Source organism: Octopus bimaculoides, chromosome 1 (genome assembly GCF_046866305.1).
Source record: "Octopus bimaculoides isolate indiv1 chromosome 1, ASM4686630v1, whole genome shotgun sequence".
Lineage (NCBI taxonomy): Eukaryota > Metazoa > Mollusca > Cephalopoda > Octopoda > Octopodidae > Octopus > Octopus bimaculoides.
In genome coordinates, this window is record NC_142928.1 from 58,819,628 (window position 1) to 58,843,220 (window position 23,593).

The window sequence follows — 23,593 nt, forward strand, 5'->3', positions numbered from 1 at the left end:
CATCTGGCCAACAAAACCCAAAGACCTTGATGCCCTTGGTTTACCATATTGACTACATAGTGACATAAGCAACCTGCCCTAGAGACTTAATCATTTTGCTAAGGTGTATGTGTTAATGCAAGCTCAAGCTGTGAATTTCTTAGGTGTTTTTCATGCTGACTTCCAAAGGTGATTAGATTCTGATGTATTATATATTCAGAGTCAAAACCAGGTTCAAGATCTATTGACATGAGTGACAAAGGTGACTCCTGTTCTCACCTGAACAATTTCTAACTGTTCTCTCCAAGTTCATAGAATGACTTGAACACAAGTACTTCAAATTATTTAGTACACCCTCTGTGTTTGGTTGTATTGTAATTGCAGCAAATGTTGGATATAATGAAATACTGATGATTAGATACTTACCAATTGTATCTGAGGTCAATTCAATTCTCTATGATCCTCTCTTACAAACTTGTGGCTTTGTGCCATATTTTGAAATCATTATTATAAGCATTACTGAATACTAGGATTTTTTTTCTGAAGAGAAATAGGGAGGACAAAAGTGAGCTTAAGAGTTGAAATTAGATTTTTAACTTTATGGTCAAAAGCATGGAGAGGAATAGTTTAACTATATTATAATTTAACATTTGCTAGTGACCAGGTAGTTCATCAACAATTCTTAATGAACCACCTGGTCACTAGCAATGGTTAAATTACAATATGATTAAATCATGCCTCTTAATGCTATTAACCATAATTTAGAAATTCCAAATAGCAAATGAAAGTTTGACCAGAAACTGACTCTGTATTACAGATTCAGTAACTTACTACTACTTCATGGTGCTTGCATTTTATAGTACAAAACTTGACTAAAATATGATAAAACAATGAAATAATATTCAGATATAAAGCATATGGCATAATTATATGTATACTCCCAGATGACAATGAAATGTAAAAAAGCAATAATATAAAGCATAAAAATACTGTCACCTTATGCACAGGTATAGCATGAAAATTAAATTACAAATAAAGTTTCTTAAAATAAAAAGAAAGTAATATCAAGAGTCAGTGTATTTTGAACTTTACATGTTGTTTATAATTTTTTTAAGTGAAAAAATGTTTCAAAAAGAGATTTTAAAATATGTTGATAATAACAAATTTTATTTTTCTATCATTTTTTTTTTTTATAAATTTATTGCAACAAAAGATTGGAAAAAAGTTCCTTTTTCATATATGATTATTACAAAAAATGGTCCTTCCAATTATGTATGAAAAATTAAAACTGCATAACAAAAAATAAAATGATATATTTCTTGACAACTACTTTTGAATGTCTAAATGTAAATATTTATTAAATTAACTATTATGCTTAAGACAAAATATTACATGAGGCAGTGTTTCAATCTTCATACTTTCTATCAATATATAATAAATACACATTAAAAAACATCTTAAATGTTATTTGGAACCATAGAAAAAAAAATAATTAATTTAGATATACAGAATATAAGTTTAATTATACAGAACTTTGGTTTTGTTATTTTAATCAATTGCACTCATAGTAAACTCTAATCTCAACATTATTAGTTTAAATAGTTATTTTAACTATTAAATTATCATTTGTATAAATCATTGAAATGGGAGCAATTGAATTTAAATATATACACTTCCCCACCCCTCCAAAACTCAATAAAAGTAATTGGCAACTATTTGGATTCCTGATATCCATCTCTTATCAAGACAAATTTTAGCCAGTATTCTTATAAACCACTCTATAATTGAGACTATTCAAAACATATTCCTTGTTTTATTCAAGACTCCTTTTTCAAATTGCCAAAATAACATTTTATCACAGACTATCAGCATGCCAAAATGTATTTCTTTGGTGACTTGTTTTTTAATATTTGTATCACAACCCTAAAAGTATAAAATTTCACCTCTACATTGCTTGCAGTTTGACAATTTCAAATGTTCTTTTTTTATTTTTCTTTCTTTTACAGAAATAACTGCTACCAATTTCCTAGGCATTTTTTCTTTTGTAAAATGATATTTTAACAATATGTAGTCTTGACTAGATTATGTAATAACCTGAGCACAGTTAGTACTTTAAATATTCTACACTATCTCAAAAACAAAAAATTTGTGTCCAGCCAATATATTTATCATATATATTCTAATTGGAGCTATCAGCTAGTCTTAACAATTTATGTCCCACTAATACTGCTGTATTACATCCATAGGAAAGATTTAACTCTTATTAGCCCAATCCATCTGGAGTGGTACAACTTACTTTATGTACTGAGAATACTGTATATTTGCAAAGTGTTTTGTTGACTTATACTACCAACCTGAAATTCTACAATGAATGTAGCTTGGAAATATACAATCCTCAAGTCCATAAAGCTAATAATAATTTATTAATGGAAGTAAGTAATTACTTATCACACTTCCATAAGACAAATAAACTTGACTGATGTTCCTATTACAACAAAAATAATTTTTTCTATTAATATTCACTTCTATATTTTTGTAATTATCAGATTGACAATCTATGAAAGTAACATCAAAGCTAACATTTATTTATAACTTGAAACAAAATACACAAATAAATGAGAATCTGCTGCTGTAATGACCACCATTACATTGTTGAAAGTCATATTTTACAGAGCCATTTAGAGAAACCAGCTAAAAGTAATCAAAAACTAAAATTTTGGAAACCTCACTAAATGTTATATATAATGGTCTCTTAGGTAGAAGACCAGCAATTTTAGACTAGAACTATTTTTTTTTTATCTGAAAAGGATAAAAGGCAAAGTTAATCTTGTTGAGACTCGAACTGGAACAAATACTGTGAAACATTTTTTTCTGAAGTTTTAACAATTCTGTCAACTTGCCAAGTTATCCAGAATTAATAATAAAAATTGTAATAATAAAGGAACTGATATGTATGTATATTAAAAAAAAAAATTAATTTTTTTATTACAGATGTAGTTTAGTTTTATGGAGGGGAAAGAATAGACCTAAGTTATTTCACCTATTCTATAAAATAAGTTCCTATCAGAATCTCTTCGTGATTATTGCTATAAAATAATTTTACTAATAATGTTAATCAGAATTTGCTCTCAATTTGGTCCTTTTCTTAAATAAAAGCAAAATAAAATAAAATTTTAGATAGCAATAAATGTACTTTGGTAAACATTTATGAATAAGACTATCAATTATAATAATTATATACAAATTAATATATTTGATGATAATAGATTTAAATTATAGATGCAATTACAGTAAACACATATATGTGAAAGTTTGAATTTATCAATTCATCTGTTTAATTAGAAATAGCATCTAAATAGAAAAATCAAACTCGTTGTTACTCAATTTACATAATATTCTTGTGCTTTAAAATTAAAACAATATAAGTTGCCCAACTTGCTCAATGAACCAACCAAATTCCTTTTAACAAACTCTCTGCTACCATCTATAAAACAAGAATCACATGTTTAAGTCAAATTTTAGGACAACATGCCCACAAAGGCAGGTTAACCCAAGTTAAAGCAATGATGGAACAAATCTTTGATTATCAATCACTGAGCCATAGGCTTACTCAAATAGTGCTGACTGGGCTGCTCAACAACAACAACAGCGACAACAATTAAACAGTACTCAATTGTGCCAAGTCTTCCTCTTAGATGAAATCATCTCATAATTTTTCTAGCAAAGGAAATTTTTTCTTCATGACTTGATTATATAAGATTTGATTTTGTACAATTAAAGTTTACTTATATAATTGTCAGTGTAGTAAAATGAAACAAGTGCAGTTACTTTTCAATATTTGGTAACACAGTATTCATTTTATTTTTTTAATGAGTTTCACTGAATATATTACTCGATATATTCAGCAACATTTAGAAATTTCAAATGACATTTAAATTTCAATAAAATGAAGGCATTAGATTTAATAATTATTACATTAAAAACATGGCTTCATCAAGTGATGTTTAAAAAATTTGCGGCTTTTGGTTTTCAATGTCTATATCTACTGTACATAGTAGAAGTGACTAAAACACTACTAATTTGCTGATTGATATATTATGTAGTGGTCATTTGATGAGATCAGTTCATTTATAATAAATATCTGTTTGGAATGATCACTGGGAAACACAATGTAAAGATTTACTTGACTTGGAATGCATAGACGAACTGCAGGAGAGTTTGAATGACTGACTCTCCACAGTCGTATTATCAGGATTTTACATTTATAAAATGCGAAGTTTCTTCAAAATACTGCAGTGACTGAATCTGTAAGAATAGAAAATTATACTTTACTATTTTTATACGGGCTATGTAAAAAAAAAATATTTAAAAAAATTTTTAAAAAACCATAAAATTTTAACCCTTTAACATTCAGGTTACTCTGTCAAATATGCTTAGTTATTCACAATGTTTTGAACGAAATCATGCATTATCTCTTAGCTTCAAGATTTTGATGATGTGATTGTTTATTTTTAGAATGATATTGAAGGGTAGGTGTAAGAAGCTGGATCTGGTCAGTTTGAATAGAAAACAGGTAGGATATTTGAGCCAGATATGACTGGTTTAAATGCTAAAGGGTTAAGAAAGAAAGATAAATTTTCTGAAGAATGCTTTATCAGTAAATTGCATGTAAATGTCATCATAATCAATCAGAGACAGACTACTCACAATATTCAATAGAATGTGTTAATGTGAAATTTCCACAAACACTTATACAGTCCTATCAGACAATTCTATTACATCATGGAACAATAACAGGGCTCAATTTGACCCCTACTCAATTAACTTGATTATACTTCAGATAGGTTATGTGCCTCACACTTTCTGAATGTACTATTCACTGTTAAAACCAAGTACATGCATTCCTACATAAATGATACTATTGCTCACTCCATTCTAACATTCTATGCATGGCTGTTATCCACAAACAATCCAGACACATTCCACTCAATTTACATAACCTCCTAAAGCAGAAACCTTGTAAACAACTCATAAGGGGTACATAAATTTAAAGTCTTATTTAAAAGTACCATGACAGATACACATATACCAGGAAGACTCACCTGCAATCCTACACTTTCCCAACATGCAAACAACATGCAAAATATTTCATACTCAATGTCTCTAATACCATTTCATGTTCATCACACATGTATTACGTAGCTGAGACTATTGTTTCATCTTCAGCATTACAAAATCTTTCTGCTTTGAACAGTTGTTGAGTTTTATTTAAAAGCAATGCTAAAGAGTGAGTAAAGTAAATACTAGCCTTGTCTTTCAGTTGCTGTAATTGTTGAATTGCAAGAGTAAACAACATAATGGCTTCATTTAACCACTTTACAGTACATTCGACCTGAAAAGGTTTGGTAACATTAGGTTTATAATTTACACTGAATTATAAAAGATAGTCATTCAATGATAGGCTAATTAAACAAGAGAAAAAATATATTGATTATCAGGCTACATAGAATATTCTGCCTGATTTTTAGTATTTATTTGAAAGTACATATTTAATATTGCAAACTTAATTATCTGTAAAAGTTTCTTAATTTTGTATCACTTCTTCCCATTGTAAGTTTTTCAGTATCTAATTTGAAAAATGCCTTGAGTTTTGAATTAAGATATACATTTAATTCATTTTCTATGTCTTCCCTGCTGTCTTTCCTCATCTAAATAAATACAAGTCTAACAGAGCAAGATCTGGGGAGTATGGAGAGAATCCAAACAATTCCAGAACATTTTTATTGACTTGTGTGGTGTGAAGTTGAGCATTTTCTTAATGAAAGAGACCCCACCACAGGCTCCTCTGTAGAATATTAAGGCAAGACATTTTCCTTCCAAAGCAGTCTTCAAATCTTTGTTTTGAGTTTAAAGATTAAATTTGATTAGAAGGAAGATAAATTTTATAGTACAAGAAGTTAGGTGAAAATGTTCTTGGGTAGCCTAAGGAAACATACACTCAGTCAAGTCTGGGATGACTGAGAAGTGAATTATAAATAACCGAAGCAACTAACATAGATGATTACCATGAGTAGGTTTCAATAATCCTTCACTGACCAAGCTTCAAATGAAATACATTGGCAGTGTTTCGATTAATTTTGAAAATAATGAAGAATTTAGACAAGAAGGAATTCTAACCACGTTTCGTGGTTCACTACCTCAACAGCTCTTTTATAGGATCCAGTGGCTAAAGACATCATCAGGAGGAACCACATCCAGTTCCGGCCCCTACTCCTCTACCATTTTTGACGTGGCGGATCCCCCCCACTTTTGGAGGTGTCTTCAGCCCTGGTGTTGAGTGCGTTTCTTCTTTCTCCATTTTTTTTTGTTCTTTAGTTTCTTTGATGCAACACCAACGAATATCAGTGGGAAAATGACCATCCTGCCAAATTTCCCTTTATATACTCGCCAGTAGGCTCCAACAGCTAGCACCAGCTGTTACATGACACTGTCTAAGCTTCAACTAACCAATGGAGGGGAAGGGCACATCGTTTTAGCCCGTGCCCTCTCTAAACCTGCCTTCCAACAGTGTCATGTTAGACAGATATAATAAAATAAAAATACTATTTGTCATCAAGTTGGTATATGGAAGACAAAAGGTTCAACATTTAATAATTATTACATTTCTTATATTCCATATTTAAATCAAGCAGCACATAAATATTTAGCTCTTAGCTACAACATTCAAGTACAAAAATGATAATATACTATTATATATTTAAAACAAATCAAACCATGCAACCAAAAAGATTACATTTGAGAAAAAGTAAAGCTTCTCAGCAATGTGATCTTTATATCTGCAAGTTTTTCTGTTTTAAAAGTAAACATGTTTTGCTATTCAATCTCAGTTAAGAATAAGAAAATTGTAATAAATAACAAAGAAAATTTAGAGCAAAGAAAGGTGTAAAGTGTAAAATATAAGCTTCTATATTGGAACACAGCATAAAAAAAAAACTCTCAAAATGAAAAATTAATGAATTTTTAACCCTTTAGATTCAGATTATTCTATCAACTACAATGCTTATTTATTCATATTGTTTTGAATTAATCTTGTAACTTTGAGGTTTCAATGAGATTTAGAATGACATTGTAGGATCGGTGTGAAAGACCAGATCTGGCCATTTTGAAAATAAAACAAAGAATATATGGGCCTGATATGGCTTGCTTAAATGCTAAAGGGTTAAACCATCATGATGAATTGAAAATAAATATCATTACAACACTAAACCATCATTTTCTAATAAAAAAGTTTTTTAAATAAAAAAATTTATATACCTGGTGTCGTGACAAAACTTCTATTTTTTGATTGTTGCGATGTATCTGATACAGAGCAAGTATCAATTTGGATGTATGGATGTAAAAACTTAAAGCAACAGTATTTGGTACAGCTGGGTGAAATACTTGCTAAATGGTAAAAACAAAATTAAAAAGGTCAAATTATTTCATACTCCAATAAACTATTGGATTGATAATAGTGATGAAACATTATAACGCATGGCTTCTGCTCTGTTTAGCATTCTTAAAATGATATCAAAAGTAATTTAAATTTCAGTTTCTTTTAATTTGATGTAATCTAAGGTTATTCATTAGTTATTTGCAATTCATTCCATACAGTGAGACTATTTTATATGCATGTTTCCTTGTGATTCTTGCTTAATATTAGTAGCATTACACATTTGAAGAAGATGCCAAACTAGAATACTGTGGATGAAAACTAATAGAATATTTTTATAGAAATTAGAAAGCATTTTCAAGAAATATTAAATAAAGTTTATTACTAAATTTAATACTAAATTAATAATAAACAATAATTGATAATTAAATAATTATTTAGATAATCATTAGGAACACATTTCTTTGTAATTACTTAATGAATTAATAACATTAGAATATAATTTCCTCTTTCACTGAAAAAGAATATTTTCAGTATCCTAGCTTATTTCACTTTAAGCTTTTTATAAAATTTATTCCAAGTGTCATAACTTAACATCAAAATCAACTGACTTGAGTTAAAACATTAAAGCAATTTATAAATGGATGAAACATATTAAGATATAAATCAAAACTTTTACACATTAATTCAAATTTATGTTGTTTAAATCCAGAGGAGTCCATATGAAGGAGATTAGGAGTCATGAAAATCCAGTCTTTTTTGTTAAGAATAATGTATCTAGAACTACATTATTCAATGAGGCTTGTTTTATAAGAGTGGCCTAATTTAAGGAAGATTCTCATGTTTATTCCTAGCAAACAACCAACCAAGTAGAGGTTTTCTAATTATAAGATGTTGAGCAATATAACAATGTTTATTAAAATTATTAGCTCAAAAGAAAAGAGATATTTTCAAGTAGCAAGTAAACTTCACATAGTAGAAATAATAGCTTGCTGGTTGACAATTCATTAAATTGTTCAAACAGCTATCCCAAGATTACTTTCAATTAAAATTTTGTCATAACTTTGTTTAAAGATGAAATTCTTATCTGTATCAGCGGATAGATTTTTCTGGAATTACAATCTCAGTCATTTAAATCATATTAAACTCAATAATGCATTATATTTAAATATTCATCAAACAAATTATTTTCTAATTGATGCATGTATTAAATAAAACCTGATTTCCAGATTTCTTAACTAAAGTCTCAAATAATTACTGTCTTCTGGAGATTAAACAAAAGTAGCAAAACAAAGAACTATCAGAAAATGCTTATTAAAAGCTTGAAATAGTCCTGAAGGTATAAATGAATATTAATAGTCCAGATAATAAAACACAATTCCTTAAGAAGTAAATCAATCTAAACCAAATCTTACCATATTTTGATTATTTAACAATTCTTCAACAGATTTACGACGAGGAAATGTCAAACAAGTCCTTCCTTTTTTAATACTTTCCATGACTTCATCAATAAACTGAAAATTCAGAATAACAAAAAAGGAGTTCAGTATGTTACATTTTAAGACAATTTTTGTTTGTTTTTGGTTTCATTTCTCTTATTTTTAATATATTTACTTTCTACTTCTCTTGTTTGTTTATCTTTTTTAAGAAGACAAGGACAGGGGTGGTGTGCCATTCACTATGATCTTTCATAATATGTGTAGGTTTTAAATTAGACTGTATATACATTTATTTACAGGCACAAATATGCATATATTAAAAAATCCATCTATATACAGGATGGCCCAAAAGTAGGTTTACAGTTATTCAACTATATTTTTCGCATTGATATATTAACAGCTTAGATCTTAATCATAAAAAAATATGAAACCATTATTCTATGCTAATTTAGTTAATTGTAAGATAGAAATTTAAATGTAATAAAATGCTTTAAAAGAAATTTAAAGTGCTTACGTGATAACTGTAAACCTACTTTTGGGCCACCCTGTATTTGTATATATACAATTTTTACAGATGCAATGTAATACATTTATGGAGGTGAAAGATGTACATATATCTATATATAACAAAGCATGGCTGAGTGGTAAGAAGTTTGCTTCCCAATCACCTAGTTCCAGGTCCAATTCCATTGCATGACACCTTGGACAACTATCTTCAGCTATAGCCCCAGACCAACCCAAAGCTTCGTGGTGGATTTGGTAGACAGAAATTGCAAGAATTTGATGTGTGTCAGTCTCCTTGCGATATAGTGTGATAGCTCCAATGGGGAAATATTACCATACTTGAAAACAAGTGAGGATTAGTGAAAGGAAGAGCATCAGGCCATAGAAAATCCAACTCAACAAAATTCCACTTGACCCATGCAAGCATGAAAAAGTGGATGTAAAAACAATGATGACTACAAATACCAATATAATAAAATTTTCAATAAATCTAAATTTGTTTCAATCTCCAGTCATTATCCTATTGAAACAGTAAAAAAAATCTCACTATAACAAAATTCATCACAACAAATATTTCAGTTCAAGCAGCCAAAATAATTTTTGAGACAAGAATCCTTTAAAGATAACTGTACAAACAATATTGATCAGAGAACAATGTAATAGTCAGCTTTCTGAAATCAGTCTTCACCAATTCTTTCTGTGTCTTCCTCTTTCACAGGGTCTAAATGAACTTAAGATCATTTGCCACTTTTTACCTGTCATCCTCCATACACAGCACATGTCCATACCAGCTCAATCTTCTCTTGAGCATGCATTTCATTCCCCTTATGTGTGTGTGTCTGTATGCATGTGCTAAATTGCATGCAAGTGAGGATTTACGTATGCTAATGTTTTGTGTGTGTAGCACAGTACTTGGCACGTTTGAAAATTTGAACTCATCAGCAAATTTTTGTTTATCAGTTGTTAAGTAACTCTACTGCTCTGTGCAGGATTGTCACATCACAAATCTGGTCTGTGCATGAGTGTGATATGGTAGTTGCTGATCAAATGTCGAGAGACACTCAACTGATTTAGTGCAAGTGATGTTATGTTTTTTTCTGATTCAACAGGAGCACACACACACACACACAAACAGAGTCACACTTAAGTTGATGAAGTTATATGTATACATCACTATGTGCTGTATCTATGTAGTGCAGTAGTCAAGCCAAAGTTACTCCAATTTTATATTTGACATCTTACCAAAAGTATTTAGAATTTTAGCTACATTTTTGAAAACAAAAAAAAAGGGTAGGGCTGAAGAAAGGAAGATTTTGATCTCACATTAGTAATTTGAACAACAATCTAGAAGATCCTACTTCAACATATTTCCCCCTCTAGCTAAGCTCTTTTCTCTAATTTATTTGAATACAGGTACAGCACTATTTATCCATTTTAGTTGACATAAGTTTTCATAAGATCAGGGCTTAAAGTGTTAATCTAAAAAGTGAAAGAAACTTAATTTAAAATTACCAAAGTAACTTCTCTGACAGACTTAAAAGCATAATTTTCTTTTAAAGATATGCAATATGCTGCAGATTTTAGATGGTTGTATGCATCTTGAATCTGAAAATAAAAATATCAGCAAGTTACTATTAAACTACATCTTAACAAATAGTGTTTGAATATCATTCAACTTTTTCAAAGAAAGAAAGAAAAAAAATCAAAATATGATAATGTTTATTTTCAAGATTGAGTGTTACTACCTATAAATATTTGCAATATTTTCTTCAGGTTTTAGTTAAAGGAAGAATCTCAATGTTCATCATCAGAATGTTGGCTGATGCCTATAGGGAAAATGTGAACAAAGATTGAGTCCTAAAGTACTGCAGCACTCATGATAAAGATTTGAGTAAGGTGCGTAGTATGGATAATTTGAGAACAGGCAGATTAATCAGGTAAGCATGGTTGGGATAGTGCATGCTTACTTTTGGTTTAGAGAAACAGGAACTGTTCTAGTAATGGCAGAAGAGACAGAGAATATATAGTGTTTGTGTGCAATTGGTTAAAGTGTGTGAGTGAGTTACACAACCAGTTGAATGGGGCTTTTTTTTAAGAAGTTTAAAAGTTAATTGCATGAGTAGCAGCTGTTCCATCTCAGATAAGTAAGGCAGCGAGCTGGCAGAAACGTTAGCGCACCGGGCGAAATGCTTAGCGGTATTTCGTCTGCCGTTATGTTCTGAGTTCAAATTCCGCCAAAGTCAACTTTGCCTTTCATCCTTTTGGGGTCAATAAATAAAGTACCAGCTACGCACTAGGGTTGATGTAATCGACTTAATCCCTTTGTTTGTCCCCTCTATGTTTAGCCTCTTGTGAGCAATAAAGAAATAAGATAAGTGTGTAACATGTTAGTGTGGGATATATTTAGACTTTGTATTGGATCAGCAGATATTCAAAGTTGAAATAGTTTCTGCTCTGAAAAGATTACCTAGTCATTGTGATGCAGTTTTGGTTTTGTAATACATAAGTGAACTACATCAGTGATCACTAAATTTTTTTTACAGACTTTCTTTCTTTTTAAAATTAAAAAAAAAAAGAATTGTAAACACTATCAGAAATCTCAGAACTTTTAGCAACCCTGAATTCATTGTTAATATTATTACAAAAAAACTACTCTTTAATGTTGTTTAAAAAAAAAAAAGAAAAGGTTTTTGACTTGAATAATAGGTAATAATGAAGATTTTGCAAAATGCAATTAAGAAAAGTTAATCAAAGAGCTGAGTGAATTCTGAAGTGAAAATATAGTTTGTAAAATATATAAAAATAAAACAAATGATGAATTAAAATAAATAGTTTGCCAGTCATTTTCTTTCTTATTCTACTTGAAAGATTTTATAAAACAGTTAATTTACTAAGTTGTATAACTTAATGAATGAGCAAATAAAGACTTACTTGCTGTAATTTCCAGGGTAAACTCTGATGTATCGAAGTCTTGAATAAACTATGATGGTTTCCTTGTTTATGTTTGAAGTTTATATCCTGGTTAGGTTATTAAAAAGAATTAAAAAGAAAATTTAACAAAACTGATTTAGAAAATTCTTTTTGATAATATAAATATATTATTTTATTACATCATTATTTTAATGACACATGGAAAAAAATCATTGACTGCTCAAAATTGGACATAATTCATTTGTAAACATGGACAATGCAAGAGAATTATTGAGAGTGTAAAAGCTACATTTATAATAACCTAATGCTACCTAACATTACAGAAATCTCCACAACTAAATTCTTGTCCCTTACCTAAAGGATGTCTTTCAAGTTTCTTGAATACTCCTATTTTTCTCTAGTCCGCCTTAATAAATTACACAATAAGCCACTCTTCTTTATTTCACAGTTGATTTTACATCCACAACAAAACTATTGCCAAAACGTCCCGTCCATAGCCTTCTCTCACCATCACATCAAGCACATAAGTGCCAAGTGAATTTGATGTTACTAAAAGTTCCCCAGGAATGCAATTTCTCAATCTTCAGTAAATGTCCCATTGAGCTCAGATCTAATAACTTTAATAGAGAACTAATCTTTGAAAAAGCAGTTTACATAAAAACTTGCAATTTTTTTCAGTGATTTCCACATATACCAGTTGCACAAAAGCAGGCTTACAAAAGACTAAGTTTCTTATCTTACATTACAGAGCTCTTGTAAAAACTTTGGAAAAACAAAATAGTGGTTGTGACATAACAAAAGACTTCAATTGCATCTGACAGGGCTATAAAAGGTAAAATATGATCTTTATTTTTTATGAATACAAAAATGAAAGCAAACTTATGCACATGAAACAGAAATATTTATTCAGATCTTGAGAACTTTAAACAATTTTGTAAATCAAAATTGGAATAATCTTTTTTTTTCTGTTGCAACTTTAAGACAATGATAAAGAATATACTTACCGCTTCAGTTATGTTATCACCAAATAATGTCAAGACACATTTAATGTGAGCAGTTCCACTGTTTTAAAAAACAATAATATTGTTACTTTACTGGTATATATATACAGAGCGATACATATACATACATCCATTAAAATATAACATAAAACATGAAGTATAGAAGTTAGAGAAAAATTATAATAGTGCAAGGGTACATACAAATGCGTCTCTCTCTTTCACTCTCTCTTCCTCATTTTACATGCTGGTGGCATGTAAAAAGCACCCACTACATTCCCGGAGTGGTTGGCTTTAGGAAGGGCATCTAGCTGTAGAAATCTTCATTTACAGCCATAATGTGATGTTAAAACAAGCATACGTGCACATACATACACATATATACAATGAGCTACTTTCAGTTTCTATCAACCAAATCCACTCACAAGGCTTTGGTTGGCCCAAGGTTATAATAGAAGACACTTGCCTAAGGCGCTATACAAAGGGACTGAACCAAAAATCCATGTGGTTGGGAAGCAAGCTTCTCAACCACACAAGCATAGCTACACAAGAATATACATACTGTATTTACTAATGTATAAGTTGCACTATTTCATACTTGATTTTAACTCACAAAACCTGGGGTGCAGCTTATACAGAGGACAAAGCTAAAACTATGAAAGAAAAAAAATTTGTACCAAGCTTTAACACTAAATTTAGGGTGCAACTTACACACGAAATAAATATGGCATGTGTGGGTCATCTTCATTGTTTCAATGCTTATTTTTCCATGCTTGGAAAAATTGGAACCTGGTGCATCAGGTTCCAATTTGATTTGGCATGGTTTGTATGGCTGGATGCTCTTCCTAATGCCAACTGCTCCAAGAGTGTAGTGGGTGCTTCTTACGTGCCACCAGAATGGGTGCCATTGACATGACACTGGCATTGGCCACAACTACAATCTCACTTCACTTGACTGGACTTCATAGGCACGGTGTATTGCCAAAGGTCTCCGTCACCTGTCACTGCCTCCATGAGACTGAAGGCTCAAACAATGCTTTTTACATGCCACCCCCAGGGGTGACAGTCAGAGGCACTGGCATTGGCCACAACTATGATTTCACTTGGCTTGACAGGTTTTCTCAAGCAGAGCATATTGCCCAACATTTGACGGGTGCTTTTTATGTGCCAGTTACCATGACACTGGCATCAGCCATAACAACTATCTCACTTGGCTTAATGAGCCTTCTGAAGCATGGCATATCTCTAAAGGTTTTGGTCACTTGTCATTGTTGTTGAGTAAATAAGGATGTAAGATTAACTTATAAGCAAGTATTTTTAGTAAACATACATTTTTACCCTTGTTATGAAAAGTAGATACTATAGTCAAAACATGACTTTTTTCTGCCTGAAGTTGTAAGAAATGCTGAAACTAGTCAGGCCAATCCTTTTTATAGGTCACAGAGAGAAAAAACGTGATTTAACCACAGCATTTAGTTTCTGCAGCAAGGCTAAAAAATGTGTCTACAACAAAATACCTAAGTTTATATTTACATTAAATTTACATCTTTATCGTAATGCTGTGAAGTGCTTCTATTAAACAAATAATTTGTGTTAACAACATTTGCAGTGTTATGCAAATTAGAATAGACAAATTCAATTCAATCTGAGTTTCTGTGTGTATATTACAAATAGCTATATGCTACTATTTTCCTTGTGGAGAACTAAATTGAACAAAATTAGTCCTAATTTGCACAACAATACAAGTGTTGTCAAGTTGTCAACATAAATTAATTAGCTAAATTAAAAAGCTCTTCACAGAACTGGGATAGAGATCATCATCATCATCATTTCAAAACATCTTTAGCAATGATATGAGAAGTAGATACACTAGCTAAATCATGTTTTTCTCTTTGTAGTTAGTTTCAGCATTTCTTACCATTTTATCAAAGAGAAAAATATTACAGTAACTAATTTTCAATCACAGTACCTAACCTTCATAGCAAGGCTAAAGCCATCATCATCATCTAACATCCATTTTCCATGCTGACATGGATTCAAATGGTTTGACAGGAGCTGGCCAGCTGATGAGCTGCCTGGGCTCCAAGTCTGTTTTGGCATGGCTTCTATAGCTGGATGCCCTTCTTAATGCCAACCACTTTACAGAGTGTATTGAGTGCTTTTAAGTGGAACAAGCATAGGTGCTTTTTACATGACACTTGGCTTAATGTATCTTCTAAAGCAGAGCAAATCACCTGAAGTCTTGGTCCCTTGTCATTGCCTTCATGAAACCCAACATCTGAAGATCTTTTTTCACCACTTTGTCTACCTGGGTTTACCCTTTCCACATGTTCTCTCCACATAATCACAAACACATACAATGTGCTTCTTTCAGTTTCTGCTTACCAAATCCACTCACAAAGTGTTGGTTGGCCTAGGTCTATAGTAAAAGACACCTACTCAATTTTCCACACAGTGGGACTGAACCCAAAACTATGTGGTTAGGAAGCAAACTTTTTAACCACACATCCACATGTGTATGTATATGTATGTATGAACATGTTCATATTTACACATCTATATTCAAATATATCCATACATTCATATATGTACTGTAAGTATATAATTGCATATTTTCTACTTTTAAAACAAAGGCTAACAATAATGAAAACAACTTAAGCGAAAAAGGAGTAACAGTAACTGAGTGATTAGTGTAGTAGAACACTGGCTAATCTGATGATATTCATAATATATATTAGCATGTAGTGCATCTAGGCTGTGGATACTTAGCCCCACAATTTTATCCCACTAAGCTATTAATTGTTACAATGGGTGATGACAAATTATCATTTCAGCAGAGAGAATGTTCTCTCAGGTTGGACATAGGGGTAGGTAAACAGAAATCACTCAGTGTACACTCCTCCATCAAACCCTAATATTGGCAAGATTATGATCAAGAAATATCTAATTGCATCAATAGTATAAAATGACAGATAAATTACATTAAAATTTTATTTTATTGAAAATTAAGTGTATTTGCTTACTTTGGGCCAGACAGTAATATCTTCTGTGGTTTGATATGGCAAACAGTTGAGTCATCTGAAAACAAAAAAAAAATACAAACATTACACAACATAATAATCATAAATATAACATAAGATATTTATTGTTGGTGAATTTTCCTTAGCTTGCACATTATTCATTACATTAAGCCAAATTCATTAAATACTCTCTAATAAGGTTTGTAGCATTTTCATTTCATAACTGTTTTTATGGAATTGCTTTAATTGCAAGGACTTCTCACCTGTTTGGGGAGGTGGGTGGCTGCTTTAATTATATTTCTTTATAATTAATTTGCACATATATAAAGAAATTATTAAAAATTTGCTTGATCAAGGGCTAAACTACACTAGACAAAATAATGAAGAAATCATCTAAAAGATTCTTGAAAAGAAACAGAAGTGTTAATAGCCTACGTGCAGCATGGTAGTAATGAAATTTCACATTAAAGCACAACTTTCTCAAAGATGGAAGTAATAAAAACATATAAAATTATTATACTACATATTTAATGTAACATACAATCCAAAACAAAACTGATCCAAATCACTTCATTACTTGTAAATGCACTGATATCCACTCTGTAGTTTAAGCTACTACTTCTAGATGACTCTGCTACATTAAGAGAAATCTTGCAGGAACCAAAAAAAGGAGCTCCTACTGATTCCTTAACTTGCTAAAACAAGACAGAGAGAGCCAACTCACACTCTGCCATCTGTGGTAAAGAAAGATGCAATAGACAATGTAATCCTATATAACCCTAAAAAGACAAGATGGTCAGACTGCTTAAGGTTGACTTAGGGCTAAAACAACCTCATTAATCCACTACTTGTAATTCACTGCCAAAAAGTATAGACATGTAGATAATTGATCAAATAAAGAGCTGTGCTTCTAATTAGTTACCAAACACAACAACATACATTTTGGGGGCATCTTTTAGATATTAACATGCACAAACAAATTAGCAAAGACAGTGGTTTCTGAAACATTCCAAATAAAGAACTTTGGACAGTAAAATACAGAACATTAAGTAGGTGCCAAAATGAAGTAGAAGCTCTAGTAAGAGCTCCAATATTGGAATGGGTTTATTATGTGAACCAGATAAGGTTTGGGAAAGCAGAAAAAGAAAACCTACCTTTATTGGATTCTTTGTCTTTATCAGTAAGGAATCGTTGATTACATTCCTGTAATAATAATTAAAAGATGAAGTGATCATTTCTGACAATTGCTGAAATCTTTCTTTGTCAGATCTTTGTAATAAAAAGCATTTTATTTCTAAAACATTTTGGAAATCATGAAAAAACTTTGAAGAAAAAGTGGAAATAACATTACATTATTAGAATATTTGTTGAGTCAGCTAAAAAGAAGATGCTATCATACTGTAAAAAAAAAAAGACTACTTAACTATATTTAGTTTTCTCTTATAACTTGTAAGAATGATTTAGCAGATTATTACTTCAAGATACAGAAAATACATATTGGAAAAATTTGAACTGACCATACTCCCTTTTTTTTATAAAAATGACTTGTACTTGGGAAAGAAATTCTTACGGGGTAAAATTATAAAGTAGTGAACAAATAAATAATGAATAAAAATTTTTTTAATTTTCCATTTTTATAAAAATAAGTAATTAGTGAATTAATGGCTTATGACATATTTAGAAAAATGGAAACTGTAATGTTAGATTACACTGTGTAACATAACTTTTGTCACTATTACTTCCTATTTACTTACCCTTAGAAAGTATGAGAAATGACTAATATTTCCTGCAAATTTTGCTTTTGTTACATTTATCCAAACCCCAAAGAATCCTTCTCAGCACATGGCTATGATGCTCCCCCACTATTTCTGCTCATGATCAGAGATGCACACATTGTCAGCCAATAAGGGACATGCTCAAGTGGTTAAGGTCAAGCAACTGACATGCAAATCTGTGATTTGGTGTAACAATATTTCTATAACAATTTGCTATAACAATATTTCTGCTTCAGCAATTCAACACTGAATCTGTCTGAAATGTAATAGAAATAGGTTGGTTTCAAAACATTGATGTCCAGGTCACAAAAGTAAAGAATGAAGGGAATAATAGTCAAATACTTTTATTTCTAGATAGAAGCAAATAGGAAATAATACTTACTAACCAAAGACAAAAAAAAAAGTGTCACAGTGTTATTTGTAAACAGAGATTTCAAAAAAATTTTAGAGCTACGATAATCATTTTCACAGCATTTTCTATTAAGGCAAGACTAACACCTCAGCTGTAGGAAAACACTCCTAAATTGAAGATGCTCTCACTCAGCAGGAATAAAACCCAGGCAAACCAAATATGACATACATCAAGAACACTGTTAGTTCTATCAAAAAACATGATATTCAAATTTCCACATTATCTATTCATGACCTAATTATAAATTCAAAATGACCAATAAGGCAAACATACCCTTATTTTAGGTCAATTTTTCTACCAAACTATCAAAGATAATATGCTCTAACTTGGAATTCCAACAGATTTGGGTACAGACTAGATGCTGAATCAAGGACATTGATGAAGTTGGCCTAGATTTCATTGTGGGATCACTCATAGCCACATGCAGCAGTTCAAGCATTTTTTACCCTTGGGTAGTAGCATTCAAGTGTCTCTGGAAGATGAACAAATGAAGTGTATCTAATCACACTAGTACAGCATCTAGGCAAGTATCAAAGTAATACACATGCAAAAGTTCAGCCTATTACATCAATTGTTCTAGGAGATGCTGGTAATGGTTGATTTTACAACAATGTCCAACTACACATTTTAGTGAAATATTTGCAGTTTTGCATATCCTCTGCTATTTTTCTGAGATTTTGCTATCTGAAATATAAGGTATTAGTCTTGCTTTAAGCAACTTTAGTTAAATCTCACCACCAGTAGGTTCATCTTTTTTTGTATGCAACTATTGTAAATTTTTATGTTCTTTTTAAAATTAATCATAACTATTTCCATATTGTAAATAGTTAATCTGAAGTTTTACATCCATTGTATGTTTATATTCTATTTAGCATACATCATTTCATAAATTTAATCAGAAGTATTTTAATTCTTAATTTATATTACAAGTATATTTCTCTCTAATTATCAAGGTTGATGCAGTATAGATATGTAAAATAAGGGCAATAAATGCAGATGAGTAGAATAGTATGGGAAAAACATATGAAAAGCAGCATGATCCTCCTCCTGACTATACTTATTCTGAGCAAGCACTTTCACAACTTATTTATGCTAGTTGTTTCAGAGAAATGTCTTCAGTGAGATTTGTTTATCCCAGTTTTTATGGTTCTCTTAGTATGAAAGCCTGTTTACCAACAGTTTTATTCACGTGACACTAAAGACATAGAACTTACCATTGTAGAAAATGAAACACTTGTAATAATGGAAAGATTAATGTCAACTTACAGTTAAAGTGTACTGCACTTGCTGAAGGACATGATGAAGTTCTTCATTCAACAACCAACTTAATTCCTTCTGCTGAAAAGTAATAAAATTTTATTCAATGATTATAAACCAGTGTGTATATTTGCATAAATAAAGTTTATTATGTTATTTGTAACTGGAATAGTAATTACTTTTGTTATTACTTGTCGTCATCATCATTTAGCAACTGTTTTCCATGCTGGCATAGGTTAGATGGTTTGACTGGAACTGGTAAGCCAGAGAGCTGTATCAGACTCCAGTCTGATTTCGGCTTGGTTTCTACAACTGGATGCTCTTCCTAACACCAACCACTCCAGAGTGTAGTGGGTACTTTTACGTGTCACTATCACAGGTGCCTTTTATGTGTTACCAGCACTGTCCACAATGATTTCACTTGGCCTGATGAGTCTTCTCAAGCACACCAAACCACCAAAGGTCTCAATCATCTGTCATTGCCTCTGTGAGACCTAACATCCAAAGATCATGCTTCACCTCTTCATCTCATGTCTTCCTGGGTCTACCTCTTCCACAGGTTCCTTCCAGTTAGAGATTGGCACTTCTTCACACAGCTAACTTCATTCATATGCATCACATGACCATACAAGAGCAGTCTTCTCTCTTGTACACCATATCTGCCTCATGCCCAATTCTTCTCTCAAGATGCTTGCACTTTGTTGTACATGCACAGCAACATTGCACATCCAGCAAAACATACTAGCTTCATTTCTTTCAAGCCTTCACATGTCCTCTGCAGTCACAACCCATGTTTCACTGCCATGTAGCATGGTTGTCCGCACACAGGCATCATACAATCTGCCTTTCACTCTGAGGCCCTTAGTTACCAATAAAGGTAAGAGCTCTGAACTTTGCCCAGCCTATTCTTATTCTAGCAGCTACGCTCTCAGAGCATCCACCTCCATTGCTGACTTGGTCACCCTGATAACGGAAGCTATCAACTATTTCTAAGTATCCTACCAAGCATTTGATGGAGTCTATTTTCTGTACATTTCTCGTGTTTTTTGTACCTCTACGTCTGCCACACATACACACAATTTTCCCTGTTAACCTTCCTCTGCTATTGCTGCACCTCTTGTGTGTCCATAGCTTGCACCAGGTACACCTTATTGATATGCCTTTTCTATATATGGAGCTGGGCCATCACTCTGAAGAGATCTGTGATTTGTCTGCTTTCCTACTTACTAAGTCCTTGGTCTTTGCTAAATAAACTCTTGATTCCAGACCTTGCTTCCACACCTGAAATTTTTTCTATAGTTCTGGTAGTGATTCAGCTATAAGAATAAGATCATCAGCAGCCCAGGGGCAGCCCAACTTAAATTTCTGTTATTGCCTGGAAGACCATGATGAACAGGATGGTGGTGGGGGCTGAGGACTGATCCTTGGTGAACTACTTGTACACTGAATTTATTGCTATACTCGTTGCCAACTCTTACCTTATTAACCCTAACCCTTACAAAGATGCTGTCAAAGATGGGAATATGTTCATAATTGATATGAAAAACTGTATTGTGTTGAGGTCGACTTTGCCTTTCCTTTTAACGAATTTCAGTTAAGCGCTGAGGTCAATGTGCCAAAATTTAAGGATTATTGTTATTATTAAGAGCATTTACCCCAAGATAAAATGAAATGTGTATAAGACTTTTGTGTTGTATCAAACTATGGTCTTAAATAAATCACAATCTTACAATAAACGAAAATATTTTTGAAAGAAAATTATTAGTTGACCATCGCTATCAAATTCAGAATTTATCTAACAACTTTAAGCAGATTAATAACATCCCCCGTACGGAAAACACGTAAAGATCTTAATGATTAATTTCTAACTGAAATCAAAAGCACTGCAGTGAAAAGGTTAAACTAATCGAGTACAAGATACTACAGAAAAAATAGACATTCAATAGAACGTAAAATAACCCAAATGAAACAAAAATATATTAGAAACATAAAACATTAAGATTATATTGAAATGTTTGTATAATAAACAAATTCATCCAAATATTTATGTTGATAATTTATTAACTTCTATATTATCATGAAATTAACATTATCACTTAAATATTAATATATATAAAACAGTCGCGAGACGAAATAGGCAGATGGAGTTAATGTGTATCAAACGAGCAACGTTACAATCAAGATGTTTTAGAGTCGAATAGGTGAGAGACAGGTGAACGATTATTGAACGGCGATTGAGAGTGATACTTAGTGAAAAATAAGCTGAAATAGAAGGATACTGCATTAAAAGAAACAAATTCTAAACAAAGATTATTGCTAATTGTCAACAAGAAAATCATAATACGTAGGAATGTCATATGTAACAACCAAAGATGCAATGTAATGTTTTTCTGTTGTTTTGACATTGAAGTTTACAAAATATCTTATTCATAACAAAAATTCCTTACTAAATAATAGTAAACATTGCAAACTTGAAATGAGATGAATACTAATAATGATAATACTAACAGCGTTCTATAAATAATAAAAGAATCAGTCGATGGACATTTTCTTAGAATTTCCTTCCATATTTACAAAATGTTATGAATCTATTATTAATTCTTTCTTTATTTTTTTTAAGTGCCTTCAATTTTTGACTCAACACAAGGCCATCACTGTAAGAATTTTAAGCACTATGAATTGATTTAATGTCTTCGGAATTACTATACCATAGATGAAAGGCAAAGTTAACACTATCAGCACCAACATCTAAATAAAAGACGAACCTCTACGTGGTTGCTCAGCCTGCTAAAAATAATTTCATTTAAATCACACTATGATGTTTATTAAAAAAATGGAATGAAGTCAACTGTGTCATTGAACACAGGTCTGTAAATCAGGGCTGACAATGTGGGGCTATAAAACTAAATAAAAGAGCCTGCTCGACCTGTTCGAAAAAGCAACCGAATCTCCCCTATTATTTAAAAACAAAGAAAAGAAAAGAAAAAGAAACATTACATAATATAGTCCTAGATATAAGTAAAGGTACTACACCACCATCATCATCATCATCATCCGACTGCATTTTTAGCAGATGGCTACAATCCTCTTCCACTTATTTCATATTATTTCATAATCAGATGTGGTTCCGGGTTGGGTGATTAGCCATGACAATCAACTGGATTTGGATGCTAAGGCGAATCTGAACCCAAAGATCATAGAAAGATATTGCAAGAAATCTTGTCCGACGCTGTTATAGTTATAGGTTTTCAATCAGAGCTCACCTGGGACAATAACTGAATAAATAATTGTAATACACCAGCTATTTTTAATGATCTACAATCTAATTTCATAGTTTCATTAAAGTAAAAGTCAAAATGTTCAAGTTTAAAGTTACAATATCGAAAAGCAAGAATCTCAAAAGAAGTTGGCATTACAATCTGGTGACGAACTTTAAAAAAAAAAAAATTTAATGCATCGTGTTTGAGTTCAAAATACATTCGACTATATATTTATTTTTAAAAAATCTCTTGACTTTTTTTTATGACATTCTATTTCATAATCAAATTCTTTAGTGGATTATTATCAATCTGTTGTAGACATCTAAAAATAGCTACACTGCAGGAATCTTTGATCTGTCAAATAAATTAAATTAATACAAATGACAAATTTGAATATTGAAAAATGAAAGAGAAGATTGCTAATTATCCACTTAGAAACCTTGCTGAAATATCAATATATTTCAGCGCCTCATAACAGTAAGTATATATCAAATAACGGAATGATAATTAGAACACAAATAAACACTTACTAATGCACAAATCTCTTCTTCTATATCAGCACCCGCCATTGTATTGTAGGGCAAAG

At 31.4% G+C, this 23,593-nt stretch overlaps 1 protein-coding gene across 1 annotated transcript; it reads right to left on the reverse strand.

Annotated features, from left to right (window-relative positions):
* Positions 1–1,117: 1,117 nt before the first annotated feature.
* On the reverse strand, positions 1,118–23,589 carry LOC106881382 (protein rogdi). Its single transcript, XM_014931753.3, has 11 exons — positions 23,538–23,589; positions 19,757–19,828; positions 17,458–17,506; positions 16,307–16,361; positions 13,290–13,347; positions 12,286–12,372; positions 10,867–10,959; positions 8,827–8,925; positions 7,294–7,422; positions 5,288–5,371; positions 1,118–4,284 (listed from the first exon to the last, which is right to left on the reverse strand). Exons 1-11 carry the CDS (start codon positions 23,574–23,576, stop codon positions 4,228–4,230), a joined length of 822 nt encoding a protein of 273 aa, XP_014787239.1. The 5' UTR covers positions 23,577–23,589; the 3' UTR covers positions 1,118–4,227.
* Between the last annotated feature and the right edge of the window lie 4 nt (positions 23,590–23,593).